Below are 17,265 nucleotides of genomic sequence, written 5' to 3' on the forward strand. Positions count from 1 at the left end.
CCTTAGAAATTATAGTTTAACATGTGACTATCCATGAACGAATCAAATTAGTTAAAATATACGAATTAATAATATTATGGTATATTGTTGTCCGTCCATTTGTCTGTCCGTCATCAACATGTCGGACAATAACTCAAAAACGCTTTAACCAATTTGCTTGAAACTTTAGTGAATTGTTTATATCTATTGATGTGAGCTCCTTTTTGATTTTTATAAATTTTAGATTTTACATTTCAGAGTGATGGGGTTTTATTCATTAAAAAAGGGGGATTTTCCAGTTTTCGAACAATAATTCAAAAATGCTTTGAGCAGTTTTTGTGAAACTTTGGTGAATTGTTTTTATCTATTGACATAAGCTCCCTTTCGATTTTTATAAATTTTAGATTTTATGTTTCTGAGTTAAGGCATTTTATTCATAAAAAGGGGGGATTTTCCAGTTTTCAGACAATAACTCAAAAGTGCATTGAGCAGTTTTCTTGAAACTTTGGTGACTGGTTTATATCTATTAAATAACCTCCCTTTAGTTTTTTATAAATTTCTGATATGACATTGAGGAGTTATGGAACTTTATTCTTTGAAAAAGCAACAGGCGTATCATGCCCTCAAGGCGCAGCTCTTTATTTAGGCTGGTACACCAATATGAAAGACCATGTATGTCATTTTTATGTCATTTTTATGTTTAAACATTTTGTGTTGGAAATGTAAGATATGGAGATTATTTTATTGTTTTGAATGCTAGTCATGACATTATCCCTGAGCCCAATAACATTGGCCTTTGATTGATATTAGAGTCTCAAGGAACAGTTATGGTAAATGATGTTTTTGAATAGTCTGTGTGTATTGTTTGCTCTCAAGACTTATGGTCTCCAGCATACCTGATCAAAAAAAAAAAAATATGTCGTGTAAACTGTTATAAGTATTAATCCTTTGTATATCTCATTAATTTCAACTATTATTAAAAGTGATTGTTTAAGAACATTTATAGTTAACTGATGGTGTGTTTTTGTATTGACGCAAATTGAATCCTTTTTATACGACTGCAAAAATTAAAAAAATTTTGGTCGTATATTGGTATCTTGTTGTCGTCTTCGTCAGCGTCGTCCGAAGACAGATGGTTTCCAGGTAATAACTTTAGTATAAGTAAATAGAAATCTATAAAATTTTAACACAAGGTTTATAACATCTAAAGGAAGGTTGGGATTGATTTTGGGGGTTATGGTCCTAACTGTTTAGGAATTAGGGCCCAAATAAGCATTTTTGTAGTTTCCAGACAATAACTTGTGTTAAAGAGTGTGAATCTCTCTGAAATTATACCACAAGTTTCCATACAGCAAAGGGATGGTTAGGATTGACTAAGGGGGGTTATGGCTCAAACCATATAGGAATAAGAGGCAAAAAAGGGGGAAAAACAAGTTTTTTTCTGGTTAAAGGACAATTAAGACAATTTAAAGCAGTCTAAGGGAGGTAATCCAATCCCAATTTAAAACAACAATGTTTGATTACCTCCCTAACACTGCTTGTAAATTATGTATTAAGAAATGATGATTGTCTTGAAGCGATTAGCTGTCAATTTATTTTTAAAAGTTACTATTAATGTCTAATTTCAGATTTCAGAAATTAAAAAGAAAATTTCTTCAAATATTTTTTTTTTGGGGTTAATATTCAACAGGATAGTGTATTGCACAAAAGCAAAAAAATGGGGTCAATTTTATTTAGGGGGGGGGGGGGAGGGGGTCGATTCGCAACAGCATAGTGTATTGCACTAAAGCAAAAAATTGAATATAAATTCAAATCATATAACCAATTTTTAAGTTCTTTGACTACAGTTATTCTGTGTCAGAAACCTATTATGTGTCAAATATTTAATTACAATCCAAATTCAAACCTGTGTCCATTTTGGCCCAAATTTTCAGGGTTGGACATCTGCGGTTGTATCCAGCTGCGCTTTCCGAAGCAATTTATTATTATTTCCATGAAACATGAATTGGTAAGAAACAAAGATTACATGTGTGTGTATGGCTTAAAATTTTGTTTCTGTATTTCAGGATTATTGTATCAATAAAGGCAAGGGGGCTACATGGTATTTGAAAGGAACATTAATACCAGACTCATGACATCGTTGGAAAAGGAATAAGAATAGATTATGATTTATGCCAACGTGATAATTACAGGCTGTGTCCAGATGATCAACCATCACATCCTGTTTTGGCAAAAAGTTTGCTGTTTCATGACTTTATACCAGCACTTTGATTTAATTATGTGGAATCATTGGGACAGAAAACAAAAATCCATGATATTGGCTGGCAATATTTTTTCCTAAGAAATAATAACTAATTTCATATTTCTGTATATATAATGTATGTCAAATCTCATTCAAAAGTGACACAAATTGTTTTGTAGTGATTGATTCATTGTTAATTACTTCAATGCTGGTACATATGAGGAGACTAATGTGATGATTAATATAAGGAGGGAGATGCCAATTAGACACATATTCACCAATGTCTAAATGGTGTGGATGTAAGCAAATACAGGTCACTGGGCTACCTTCTGCAATTCACAAAACCTATTTCGCATAGTCTGTTACAAAAGACCAGACATGACAAAATGTCAAACAATTCAAACAAAAAACCAATGCTCGAATTTATGACAAAATAAAAAACCATTATCACAGACAGCAACTAACAACAACCACTGATTTATAGGCTCCTGATTTGGGACAGGCACATAAAGAATGTGGAGAGGTTTAAAAACATTTGTGTCGGCTCAACCTACTCTAACCTGGGACAGTGGTTTAACAGTACAATATAAGAAAAGACTAAAACTATTTTGATAATTACTTGACCCATCATATTGGCACAAAATACAGCTTCTGGGGATTCATTTATTTTCGTTGGAACCAGTTTTTGTAAATCATGTAGATTGAGGAAAACTTATACTCACAGTTACTGGAAGCTAGTTCAAAGCCAATTACTGAAATTGAGAAATTAATTCGTTCATTTATTATTGGGAATAACTAATTATGGGTACAAATGTGAGATCTAATTAATATGTGTGCAAAAACTACTGAAATGATGAAATTGCTAGCCTGATACTGTCATAGTTTGTACATTGATAAAACCATCTAAACAAATTCTGAAGGAATAGTACAACTGATAAATAATATTCTCCAAGACTTTAGTATCAATCAGTTCACATCCCTTAAGGTCATGAACAGTCTGAGCATGACCTTGTGTAATGTCAAAATAAACATTCATGTTGAAGTGTAGACAGGAAATAGGACCAGACATTTCCTTTATATGTCTCTGGTTTTCATAACTGTATAGCAATACTTTTTAGTTAGATATTAGTAAAATTGAAAACCTTCTTCAAGGGATCAATGAATTTACATTGGTTGTATCCAATAGTATGCTACAAAAATAAAGTGTGTACTGGATTTGTTATTTGACACACACTACTGAAAGGATAATATATATGTGTCTTTAGCACTGCTCTTTTCCTAAATGTGTACTGGATATCTAAAGATTTTTGATAAAAGGAATCAAATACTTTGAGAATAGGGTCAAATATAAAGGTAGTACCAGTGACATATAATACAACTATATAAGTCTCTGGTAATATACAGCCAAGTGTATGGTATACTGACAGAAAATTTGCTTCTAGGAAAAAGACACTGTGATGACTACAGACCAGACTGATAATTTGAACAAAAGAGGTCTGTATTCTCAGTTCATCTCTTCTTAAAACTATCACAAAAATAAGGAAGAGATGTGTATTTTCAATTTTGCACCCAAAAAGATATTGATGTCTCAGATACATCATATCCTCTGTATAGCATCAAGATGATGATTATGCATAAAGATGCAGGTATACAGATTTTAGATGAACAGAATAAGGCAACCTTTTTGTCTACTTGCAGATGTTTATTAAACATTTTGTCAAAATTTTTACTGTGGACTGCAGTAATGCTAGATTTAGCTTACTTGACCAAAAGCTTGATCCACCATCACTTGTTGTCTGTCATTGGCTGACAAAAACTTAACCTGAATGTTCCTAATGGCATCTCGTTTGTAAATATATATTTGGTATTGGATCCATCAACAAAATGCTGTTGCTTAAAACAGAACAGATGGGTCTGCATATATTTTGGGGGTAAAAATAGCATGAAATGCATCAAAACCTTGTGTCACTAGCTACATAATTATATATTCCAAGCCTCATCTCTACTTTTGAGAGTTCACACAATGTAATGCAGTGAGGTGAACATTCTTAGGATTATTATTCATGCCCATGTCAAGCAATTGAGTATTTATTTATACTCGTATATTCAAGTTACAAAATTGTGGTCATTGTGTATGAATCTTTCTGTACTATAAAAAAAAAGGGGGGGGGGGGGGGGGGGGGGGGGGGGGTGTTCACGCTTATGGACATTGGAAGATAACTCCAATTCACCATATTGCCCAAATGTTTCCAATTGCAATTAATTGTATGTCTGACTTGAAGTTAACATTACAAATTTAAAGCAATCTTACCCTACAGTGCTAATAAGCACTTTGATTGGTTTATGTCTTGAAAAACAATAATAGATGGAGAAAAAACTATCACATCAAAACACTCTGGAGCCATATATGTTTTCATTTGTTTATAATTGTCAATTGACTTCCTTTGAGAAATATTGCCCATAAATGATGATTTTTACCAATTTTGTGTGTTTTTTTCTATTTTTATGCCCCCGCCGTAGCGTTTTACCCTTGTCTGTTTATATGTACATCCATACGTCCCAAAAATGGTTTTCATTCTCTAACTTTAGTTTGCCTCAACCAAATGTTATGAAACTATACACAATGCTTATTACCAACAAAACACGGGTCAAGTTTGAATTTGGGTAGCGTCACTTTTACCATTCTAGAGTTATGCCCCTTTACAAATTAAAAAATTGCAGAATTTTTCGTTTTTATACGACCGCAAAAAATTTTGCGGTCCTATATTGGTATCACGTCCTCATCGTCGTCGTCCAAAGACATTTGGTTTCCGGACAATAACTTTAGTAAATGTAAATAGAAATCTATGAAATTTAAACACAAGGTTTATAACCACAAAAGGAAGGTTGGGATTGATTTTGGGGATTATAGTCCTAACAGTTTAGGAATGAGGGGCCAAAAAGGGGCCCAAATGAGCATTTTTCTAGTTTCCAGACAATAACTTGTGGTATGGTGTATGGATCTCTCTGAAATTATACCACAAGTTTCCATACCACAAAGGGATGGTTAGGATTGGCTTTGGGGGGTTATGGCACCAACCCATTTATTAGTGTTTTGGTTTGTTTTTCAAGTACTGTAAGCAATAGGTCAACTTTATTTGGTGTATGGAATGATTGTAAGGTGTACATGTCTGTCTAGCTGGTGTCATCTTACCTTGACCTCATTTTAATGGTTCATTGGTAATTGTTAAGTTTTTGTGTTTTGGTCTGTTTTTCAAGTACTATAAGCAATAGGTCAACTTTATTCGATTTATGGAATGATTGTTAGGTGTATATGTCTGTCTAGCCGGTGTCATCTGACCTTGACCTCATTTTCATGGTTCATTGGTTAACATTAAGTTTTTGTGTTTTGGTCTGTTTTTCGATTACCGTAAGCAATTGGTCAACTAGATTTGGTGTATGGAATAATTGTAAGGTGTACATATCTGTGTGACCTTGACCTCATTGTCGGATCTTTAAGAATGTTAAGTTTTTGTGATACTTGTAGTTAAACCTTTCAACATAAAATCAGTGGTCAGTAAAACAGTCGAGACATTTCAGCGTGTGCACTCTTGTTATAGTTTGTTCTTATGTTGTACTGTTATACCACTGTCCCAGGTAAGGAGGAGGGTTGGCGCCTTCAAACTAGTTTAACTCCGCCACACATTCTGTATGTGCCTGTCCCAAGTTGGGAGCCTGTAGTTCATTGGTTATCGTTTGTTGCTGTGTAACATGTTTGTTTTTCGTTCATTATTTTGTACATGAAATTAGGCCGTTAATTTTCTCGTTTGAATTGTTTTATATTTGTCATTTCGGGGCCTTTTATAGGCTTACTATGTCATTATGGGCTTTGCTCATGGTTGAAGGATGTACGGTGACCTATAGTTGTTAATTTCTGTGTCATTTGGTCCCTTGTGGAGATTTGTCTCATTGGGAATCATACCTCATCTTCTTATTTTTAAATAAACCGAGATATTTATTAAATATGCATATTCTTGTGAACTGTCGATCAACACAACAGACTGATTTTATTTATAATGTTAGTACATGTTTACAACTCCTCGTCCAATCAAATTGCCTTAATTTACTATCTAAGTTTCATAGTATATACCATATCCGTGTACTTAGTACGCTTCGTGCGAAGAAAATAGAAATTTTAAGTTGCTGCGAACAAAACGAAAATTAAACAAACACAAAAAAACCTTTATACAATATTGTAAAATAAAATTAATATTTGTAAATTAATTCAAAAATTCAAACTTAGAATTTAATCCGATTTTCAATATGGAAATTATTGTTCTACTAGTTTCATGAATATTATCATTGTTTTTCACAGAAAACCACCATTATAGGTTGGTTTGTTTGTCTGGCTTTGACGAGGTCGAAAAAGCGAGAATTAGGCGTACTGTTTCCAGCGTCTGGAGCATTGTCAACAACGTATTAGTTTGATTAGGTCAGTTTATGGAGAATCATTAGTGGTAGGTCAATGATATTTAGTATGCAGTTGTATTTAGATTAACACATCTCTTTTGCCATGGAGATTATTTGGCCCCAACCCCACAGTCATTGTCTAGTTTATATGTATTGTGATTAGGTCAGTTTATGGGGAAACACTAATAGTATATCAATGGTATTTTCTATGCAGATGTATTCTCATTGGTACATCTTATTTCTTATTTCCAGATTATTTTGGTGGGGTATGTGTTGCTCAGTCTTTAGTTTTCTGTGTTGTGTTTTGTGTACTGTTGTTTGTCTTGTTGTCTTTTTCTTTATTGCCATGGTGTTGTCAGTTTATTTTTGACTTGTGAGTTTGAATGTCCTTTTGGTATCTTTCGCCTCTCTTTTCGATGGAGATTATATGGCCTCGTCCCATCATCATGGTTCTTTGACTTTATAACTTTTGCATAATTTACAAGGTAAAAGTTTGTGTTTAGGTTAGTTTAAAGGGAACCACTTGCTTGTGTTTATGTTAGTTTGAAGGGAACTACTTGGTATTTGGTATGCATTATTTTAAGCATTAGCATTTCTCATTTCCATGGAGGTTATTTGGCCCTGCACCTTCAGTCATGGTTCATTGACTTTGAATGTTTTGCATAGTTTACATGTTTAAAAATTGCCATTTTAATTTCAACATTTGCATTATACTATCAAAATTACAAAAAGCTTTGATAAATGAGCTGAGACTCTGACCATTCATCTTTCATGTGTGGAGGGCATGTTTGTTTTAATAAATTGTTTGATTAATTTATTTTTTAAATGAAGAAAAAATGTTTCAAACTGGAAGAGAAAAAAATAGTTTGTTTCCATTGTGAATTATGAAAAATAAATATTACAGTGAGGTTACTTTAAAAAAAAAACATTACTGTATAATAGTGTCCTGAAAAGGAAAATGATCTTAACGGTACTACATCTGTTTCGCATTTCGACAAATAATGTCTATTCTGTGATGCTTGATGCGAAATTTTTCAAAATCCAAAACCTACTACAAACGTTGAAGAGCTGATAAAACCATAAAGAACGTCAAGTATAGCCTAATCCGAATAGGTGCGCTATGGGGTCAGTTTGGCCTAAACTTTATTATAAAATCAGAGGAGTTATAAGATAATTGATATTATCTTAAAAATTAGGGAGCTACCATTTGATTTTTATGGGGGGGCTAGGATGAAAAATTTTGTCCTGCATTTTTTTTTAGTTGAAATCTCTGTCCTGCCTTTTTATTTTTCACTCTACTCGGTCCTGCCTTTTTTTTTTATTAGTTTATCCAAGGATTTGTATAGTGAGATATACAAATCCTTGGTTTATCCAGAGACATATATACACATGTGTATATATGTCTCTGGTTTATCCTGACTTTTTTTACATAAATTGTAATCCTGCCTTTTTTTTTTTGCCAAGTTGCTCATCCTGCCTTTTTTTTTACTCAAAACTCCTGTCCTGCCTTTTTTTTCATGTTTCATCCTAGCCCCCCCCCCCCCCCCTCCATAAAAATCAAATGGCAGCTCCCTTAGAACCGTAAAAAATTTCAACAATTGTGAAAATTCGCCGAGATTTGTCAATCGAAAGATAACATTAATTTGATGATTTTTTTCAAAATAAATGACAAAAACATGTACATAAATTAGCCCTCGTTACGGAGGAGGAAAATGTTTAGACAGGGGGCCTGGGGGCTAGGAAGGCGACCCCCATACGCTGACCATTTCATAGTGCAAAATCCCAAGACTTATTTTGCTAATAGTTTCAGGACAAGATGCATAAAAAATAGGCACTGGCTACGATTACGTTGAAATGTAACAATAATAAAAAAAGTTATTGTTACATTGGTCTCTAATTGTCGGAATGCAAAGTTGGATTAGGAACCGATTATTTATGAACGTAACAATAATATTTGTGTCTACGGCTACGTTGCGTTATTGCTACGTTAATGCACCTCAATGTATGCAGGGACTAGTAATATGTATTAAATTATAACTTGAAAACTTGTATTCGTAAACACTGCAATGCTACAATATTACATACATTTTTAAAATTGTATTTCAACTGATGGCAGCCTCTACACATCCAGTATGTGCTTTTAGGAGCATGTTTTAGTCCGACGCATTTTTGGTGAAACCACTGTAGGCAGCCATCACAAACGAGTGATGCAGCAATGTGTACGTGGTTTTACAGACCAAATAGTTCCACTGTGCAATATCCCTTTTTCGAAGTTAAAGCAACTTTCAATGTCTCCCATGCTTCAGGTGAAAAATATTTTTTGTTCTTGAAATGTTTGTATTTTCGTTCAAATTTTTGTTGGGAAAATGTGAGGTTGTTTTATGTTGTCTTTTAATATCATTTCATTTCCGTCAATTACATGTTGCACTACAGAAGTTCGCAGTATTTTAGTTCACTGCTGTCAAACTTTGCCTTTGATATATCAATTTTTCTCGAACTGCGTTTGTATAAAATTTGATACTTGAGTATTGTTTGTTAGTAATAAGGGTAGGTGTGCAGTTAAAATGATTCTTAACTTACATAGAAGTGAAAACTTTTCTTCTAAACATCGAACCATTGAACTATATATTTTGCCTTTGGCACTACTAAACTGTAGTATTATCCTGAAGAGCATTAAAACAAGTAATACTTAAAAACTATTTCAACATTTTTTTATGAAAAATAATTATTATTATTATCAAGTATTTCGAAGAATTAAGCAACAAAACTCTAGTAGGTTTAAAATTTAATAAATCTAACGTAACAATAACGCAACGTAACCGTAAACACAAATACTATTGTTAATCGGTTCCTAACCCAGCCTAGCTTTCCGGCAATTTGTGTCCAATATAACAATAACTTTTTTATTATTGTTACATTTCAATATAATCGTAGCCAGTGCCTAAAAAATAACAAGAATTTGTATAGTAAGACTTATACAAATCCTTGAAAATAACAATACATTTTAAATTATTCATTTATAAAAAAAAAAGGATAATATGATAGAAAACAATGCTTTTAGCTCATTTACTTGTCATGTTGTTCTAAATGCCGGGTCAAAGGCGACACAATGGCCGGATGCATCCCATCTTTTTTTAACTGAAATAGTGCCTATTTCACCCTCTTTCAATTCTATGTATATATGTGTAAAATCGAAAGGCCGCTCCGCCTACTAGTAGACTCACTCACGGGTGTTCTTATCCATGTTTTAGAGTTGGGACTATTATACTATATACAATATGTCCCAGTTTAGAGGGAAAGGAACGTTCACAGCAGCATGAACTACAATAGTTGCATAATACGAGCGATGTTGGGTTAGAAGTCAGAAGTATAACTCAGCACAGTTTCATGCGTGCAAGATTCCGGGACGGAATTATTGCGCACGTTATTTCACCACCGATGGAGTTCTTGCGGAAAATATTTTTTGTATTCGTCTATCAAATTACAATATTTGCAATAAACTCGTCATTCGGTTTGTCGAGGTAACATGGCATCAAATAAAAAAACACTGACCATGGGTTTAATTTCCTCTGGAAATTTAATGTTCAGATGACTGATTACAAGATCAATGAAAGAATTACACATATCTATTTTAAAATTCTCTTCAACTGTTTCTGTTGCCGCGATTGCTTTGGTCTTTGTTACGTTACGTTACGTTTAGAATACATTTTCTGCTGTAATGAAAGAATCAACAGTGGAAAGATTCAGTACAGTTTATACGTTAGAATTTTAATTCGTAAACTCAAAAGAACATAAAATATTTATCAAATAATCCGGTGACAAACTCTCACATGGGAGACGCCACTTGCCAAGACAAGTGCACTTTTTTATTATTATGAGTATGATTACGAGGAAAGTTCGTGTAAATACACCGAAATTTAGCAGCTGGTACTGGTTTCCGCATACTAGTGGTCTACAAATCTGAAAATAAATAATATGAATTATTATATTATTTATTTGGCAAAATGCTACTGTACACTTTGACTGCAATGGCTCGAATGGCTTTAATGGTGTTGTTAACATGTTAACGGACCCCCTATTGCCCCCCCCCCCCCCCCCCCCCTCTTTCGAGGCCCTAGGTAATTTCCAGTGGCTTTGAATTAATTACCATATTTCAATGTTAAGTTTTCTGCTTAAGTCAGTTTGATGGGAACTACTTGAAATAAATCAATGATATTTTCTATAAAGTTGCATTACTATCAGGTTATCTCAGTTTGGTGACTATTTCGAGGCCCTGTCCCTTAGGTCATGGTCCAGCAATTTTGAATTAATTAGCAATGTTGCTGTCGATCAGATTGTCTTTTCTGAATTTTCTGCCGATAGGCGAGACATATTTGTGTGTCAACAGTATATTTAATATTTGATTGACCAAACATGTAAAACGTATGTATCCGGCGAGTACAAACTGAGTAACCACAGCAACTATCAAAATTTCGAAACTCTGAAGCGTTGATTTATATGAGGTGTCATCAAAAGTCCACTTGTTTTGTTCTCGATTTCCTGCAATATGTGCCTACAGGTACTTTTCGAAACGGAATGGAACGAAGCGGAACGACTAAAGGGGCATCATAAAGGAATTTATTTATAATGAATTAAATTGTTCTTTAAAGTAGGAAGTAAATACAACTGCATACACCTGACTTCATAATTTTTATATACGATAATTCTTAGAGTAATTTTCCTTTTAAAATCATACTGGCTGAAATAATGATGTTGCAGTTAAAAGTATTATGAGATGTAAGAAATGATATCATATTTAAAATAGTAAAAAACAGCGCATATATTTTTAAAGAATGTTCTGAACTCAACAACTTAGATATTCGAAAATTTATTATCTATGACTCCCCCCCCCCTTTTTCTCTTCCTTTAATTCCGACATGCTGGTCCTTCATGATATCCTCAAACTTCGTTTGTAAACAAAATAAAAAAATGTTCCGTTCCGTTCCATTCCATTAGTATCATTAGCCAGGGGCTATTGGCATTTTTCGAAACTGAACGGAACAAGTAAACTTCATTTATTTCATGTCTTGTTGGTTTAACTTCGCTGTTAACAGTCATTTCACTAATTTAAAAAAGTGAAATCACCCCGACAAGTAAATGCAGTTGGTTTGTTTCGTTCCGTTCCGAAAAAAAGATAAGATTGCACTGCTCATTACCTTAATAGAACTTATGACTTGCCGTAGCATCGATCTCGGGATAAGATTACACTTATTTTCTTTACTTAGTAATAGAAATTATGACTTGCCATAATTATGTCACCATGTTTGGCCACATTCAGTCACTCTGATCATATTTTTTTTTGGTGTAAATTGATGTTTTATTAATCAAACATAGATTAAAAGACATAATTCGGTCTATGGTTTAACCTAGTATAGAATTGAGAATGGAAATGGGGAATGTGTCAAAGAGACAACAACCCGACCATAGAGCAGACAACAGCCGAAGGCCACCAATGGGTCTTCAATGCAGCGAGAAACTCCCGCACCCGAAGGCGTCCTTCAGCTGGCCCCTAAACAAATAAGTATACTAGTTCAGTGATAATGGACGTCATACTAAACTCCAAATTATACACAGGAAACTAAAATTAAAAATGATACATACTAACAAAGGCCAGAGGCTCCTGACTTGGGACAGGCGCAAAAATGCGGCGGGGTTAAACATGTTTTTTGAGATCTTAACCCTGCCCCTATACCTCTAGCCAATGTAGAAAAAACAAACGCACAACAGTACGCACAGTAAAACTCAGTATAAGAGAAGTACGAGTCCGATGTCAGAATATGAAACAAAAGAAAATAAACAAAATGACAATAATACATAAATAACAGACTACTAGCAGTTACTGACATGCCAGCTACAGACCTCAATTAAACTGATTGAAAGTTTATGTCTTCATCATATGAATATCAGGCACAATCCCTCCTGTTAGGGGTTTAGTATTATACCGTCTTAAAATATTTGAGAAGAACATAACCCGTGTCATGCCAACAACTGGTTTTAGAATAAATGTGTTAATTCCGATGCAAAGACCCTATAAGTGAATCAATATTAAAGCCAAAATATGCAATCTTTAATGACCTGACAACAGTATCGTATTATATCCATACATATAGCCAATATATCTTAAAGAACAATTCGATGCCACCTACAACACGATTTTTACTATGCAGCTGTACATTTCAAAGCTGTTTTCAAAAAAGGAAGCAGGCCAGATACATACCCGCCAAAACCTATTCACATCAATTTAATTTGACTCGTATCAGATCTTTGAAATTTTAAATCCCTTGAACTACAATGTGATTTTTATGTATCTTGCCTGACAAGGGTCTAATTAAAATTTCTTTATGTTTTTAAAAAATGTTAATGATAAATGATGTAGTCGATAAAACTATTTTTCAATGAGATGCAATTTTTTCAATTAAATGCCATCAACGTTTTTGTTTCAAATGCAGACAATTTTGTAGATTACTGCATTTGGATTTTGGACTGTGAAAATTTATACAAAATGTTTGTGATATATATAACATACTAAGTGTGTTGTTGGTCAAAAAGAAATATACTAAAATTGTGTATCCGATTATTTCCTTATAATACAAAAGGTTTTTATTTTGGTATTTGTCAAAAACTGTATATCGACGACCTTTGAAGCTATTTTAAATCAGATTGGCACATCAAGGGGAGGTAATTGAAAAAATGAACGAACAAGGAAGTCGTTATAAATTATAATACTACATTGTCAAGAGTATCTTAATAACTTCGGAAATATTTCATATGTGGTCGACCTGAGAAAAAAAAAGAACCTGGTGACAATGGAATCCTGAATAGTTTATCTTTCGTATAGGTCGAAAATGGAAGGGATACTAGAAAAACCATCTGTAAGTTGTCTATATAATATATTTATTGTCAGGTTTCAGATTAGAATATTACATGTACATGTTTAATTCACGCACTTTGTCTGTGCAAGTAATTGAATACAGTATAGGTAAGAAGGTATTAGACATATTAACATTAAAAGTTTAAGATTAGAATACCGTGATATATATTTAAAACATTTGAACTGTAATAGATTTTAATATACTAACACAAACTATTTGTATCTACAAACGTATCAAATGTAAGACTCTTGAACGTACACGAGAATGATCAAAATATGTGTGGGTTATTGAAACGAAAGGAGGGGGAGGGTAACAAATACTTTTTTCTGGAAATTTAAATCGTGTTTTCTCTGAATCCCCGAAACAGAATATCTCAATGACAACATGGGAATATGAAATAAAAATCCTAATTGTAGATTTTAAATTGCTCAGTTAAAAGAGGCACTTGCACAAGTGATTTTTTTAGGTGGTGACTCAGTAGAGGAACTCATAAAACGGATGGTAGATTTTAGATTTGATTTTTTAAATAAAATTCTCACATGATTGAACCGTATTATACGTATCAAGTTGTTTATTTATTCGAGAAGGAACGTATTTTAATCCAATACACACGGAAGGTAAGTCTTTTGTGTATCCTCAGGTGTATAATAGTTAAAATTCGTTTAAAATTTGTGACTGAATGATAGGATCTGAGGTCATTTAATGGTTTGACATGTACTTGTTAACAAAACAAAGCATCTGACAAAGTATGTACGATCATGTATCTTTAAAATATGTATGTAATATGTACCTGTACAAGTGGTAACTTGGTTACACCAATACAACCCAGTACACGAATAAAAATCATTCAAATAACAAGTGATGTTAAAAGACAGATTTTTTTATTTCAGATTTTTATCCATCAAATAAACTGTCCTTGAAATCAAAAGAATTTTTCAGATATTGAATTTTACCCCTAACTATATTCTGTGATCTAAATGATTAACAGATTATTGGTTACTAGTATCTGTATGAAAAAAAAAGATGTGCTGTGAGCACCAAATATAAAAATAAGAAGATGTGGTATAATTGCCAATGAGAAAACCTCCACCAAGGATCAAAATGACGTAGAAGTTAGTAATAAAGCTCTCCATATAATGTATTTTACCCTTAAAATCTCTTTGATCCTAAATAAAATAGGAAATGCGCAATGTCAATTCCTAAAATCTCTCTGATAATTTTATACAAATCCATTCAGTGATCATTTAGGGAACGACCATTTGATATAAATCTTGTATTTTCGCAAAACAAGTAGGTGAAATTTGCAGGCGTCACGGAATGTCATACCATTCGTACGCAGATGATACGCCGGTTTATCAAATCATAAGACCGCAAGGAGACTGGTATGATCTGTCCAAACGTCCAGAAAAATGTTTGTCTGATATTGGTGATTGGATGAGTGCCAATATGCTGAAACTTAATGAAGACAAAACAGAATTAATTATCTTTGCACCCAAAAATCAATTGAAGCATCTTTCCGATTTCCGTCTGACATTTGATGGAATTGTATTAAGCGACGTTTCTTGTGTGAAAAATCTGGAAATGTACTTTGATAAAATCATCAGTATGGAGCATCAAACCAGTGCGATCACTAAGGCTTGTTTGATCCATATTCGGAATATTGGTCGAATTCGATCTTTAATTTCGGTTGAAGCCTGTAGAAAACTAGTATGCTCCCTAGTTACATCAAGGCAAGACTATGGCAACGCATTGTTGTATGGTACTAACACTAACATTATCAGTAAGCTATGTCGCAACGTGTCCAAAACACAGCAGCACGTTTGATTACACGAAAAAGGAAAATTGACTCAATTACGCCTGTTCTTATCTCGTTACACTGGCTACCCTTTTATTACCGCTGCCAATATAAACTTCTGTTATATGTGTTCAAAGCACAGCATGACAAGGCTCCTAGCTACCTCCAAGATCTAATTACGCCGTACAAACCTGACAGATCCCTCAGGTCGGAAAACAGTATGCTTTTACATCATCCAAATGACGTCCGAACGAAAAGCTACGGCGAGAGGCGTTTTGACAAGGCCGCGCCTACACTCTGGAACAGTTTACCATCGTCCTTGCAGAGTGTGAATTCTTTTAACGTTTTTAAAAAAACAACTCAAGACTCACTTCTTTCGAACTGCTTTTAAGGATTTCTTGTAGCCTTTTTTATACTTTTGATTGACTGCGTTAATTTTGGACTGTTTTGTATATTTTAGGGTACATGCATTTTTGAATCTTTATCTCCTTGTTAGGTTCTTATTAGTTGGTGCTTTGTATTTTATGTTTTATGTGTTTTTGTATTTTATTATTTTTAAATGTGAGGCGCTTAGAGTAATTGTTGTTATCATATAATGCGCTCTATAAATATTGTATTTATTATTATTATTATTATATATCCTGATCTTGTAAAAGTTAAAAATATATAACCTTGCAGAAGACAGGATGAAATATATTCTGCAACACAAAATGCAGAAATCAATCGTGTACAAAACACAGAAAAAAATAAGCATGCGTAGCAACAGATGAAAACTTCGTTTTCGGTCAATATAATCTGAACAGGATCATATATAACATATTGACCTCGTCAAAAGACCATAATTGATAAATATCTAACATCAGTATGATAGTTGTATAATTTATATATATATTTTTTTTCATTTGTTTGTTCGCGTGTGTTTGTAAGCCATTTGCCCATAGGGGCGTAAAGTGCATTTCAATAAAGTAAAGTATATGTAGTATTGTTACATAATATCATTTGTCAAGTTTAAAAGTAAATTTGTGTCAAAATAATTCATACATGTACAAATGATGATAATTATTAGTCATTTAGTACACGTGAGGATTACTAAATCATTTACAGATAACATTAAGAGGAAGGTCAATTTAAATGTTTGTTGTGTTCAAACGTCATTATAGTGGATATTTCATTGGCATTCATACCACGTCTCCTTGTTCTTATATTGAGTATATTAAAAGTAAGTTTTACGGTTCATTCTATCGGCATACTACTTGGCTTGCATTGGTATAAATCATGTTTTATCTTTACACACAAAATCTGGTGTTAGAGCGTGTAACGTGAGGGTACCCAAATTGCATCTATTTTTCACCTACGTTTTTTTATGATCCAAACAAAAGTTTCCATTTTGTGCTTATTTTGTAGACGTATCCTTATTTACTATATAGTTACACCAATTTAATTTTGAATCCATATTGAATCATAAAAAATGGGTTTGAACCGACCTCCAAACGATCCATGATTCTGTAATGAGGAGTACCCGAATTGCACCCATGCTTAAATTCACATCCTAAAAAATCGAATAGCAGATGTTTTGTCTCATTTCTTCAAGTATTTAGAACAATTTGACATTAGTCCATGCTTACTGTTATTTTTTTAAGAAATGGATGCTTGTAACATATTTAAAAAAAACGACTTTTTCCATGCGACGTTTCCGTAGATTTTACCTTTTCCAGTGAATGATTCATATGTTGATATATACTGTGAACGTTTTGTGTATATTTAAATATATTAACCTATGTTGAAAGACGTGTATAATGTCAAATCATAAAAATACAAATGGTTTAGTCTCAAAGAAAACTTGTAAGATTTCCGCAGCTATTTTTGTTGAATAGGTGCAATTTAGGTAC

The 17,265-nt window shown here is 33.3% G+C and overlaps 1 protein-coding gene across 3 annotated transcripts in view; it reads left to right on the plus strand.

Annotated features, from left to right (window-relative positions):
• Window positions 1-17,265, plus strand: part of LOC127709704 (DNA-directed RNA polymerase III subunit RPC5-like) — a 105,423-nt gene that overhangs the window by 75,788 nt on the left and 12,370 nt on the right. Inside the window, exon 18 of one of the 3 annotated variants that reach the window (XM_052215360.1) lies at window positions 2,046-3,715. In XM_052215360.1, coding sequence (XP_052071320.1) covers window positions 2,046-2,114 — 69 coding nt within the window. In that variant the 3' untranslated portion in view covers window positions 2,115-3,715. Of the gene's footprint in view, window positions 1-2,045; window positions 3,716-13,376; window positions 13,582-14,105; window positions 14,199-17,265 lie in introns of those variants that run through there. The other 2 variants (XM_052215362.1, XM_052215361.1) reach the window with 2 other exon arrangements.

This window comes from Mytilus californianus, unplaced genomic scaffold (genome assembly GCF_021869535.1).
Source record: "Mytilus californianus isolate M0D057914Y unplaced genomic scaffold, xbMytCali1.0.p SCAF_7, whole genome shotgun sequence".
Lineage (NCBI taxonomy): Eukaryota > Metazoa > Mollusca > Bivalvia > Mytilida > Mytilidae > Mytilus > Mytilus californianus.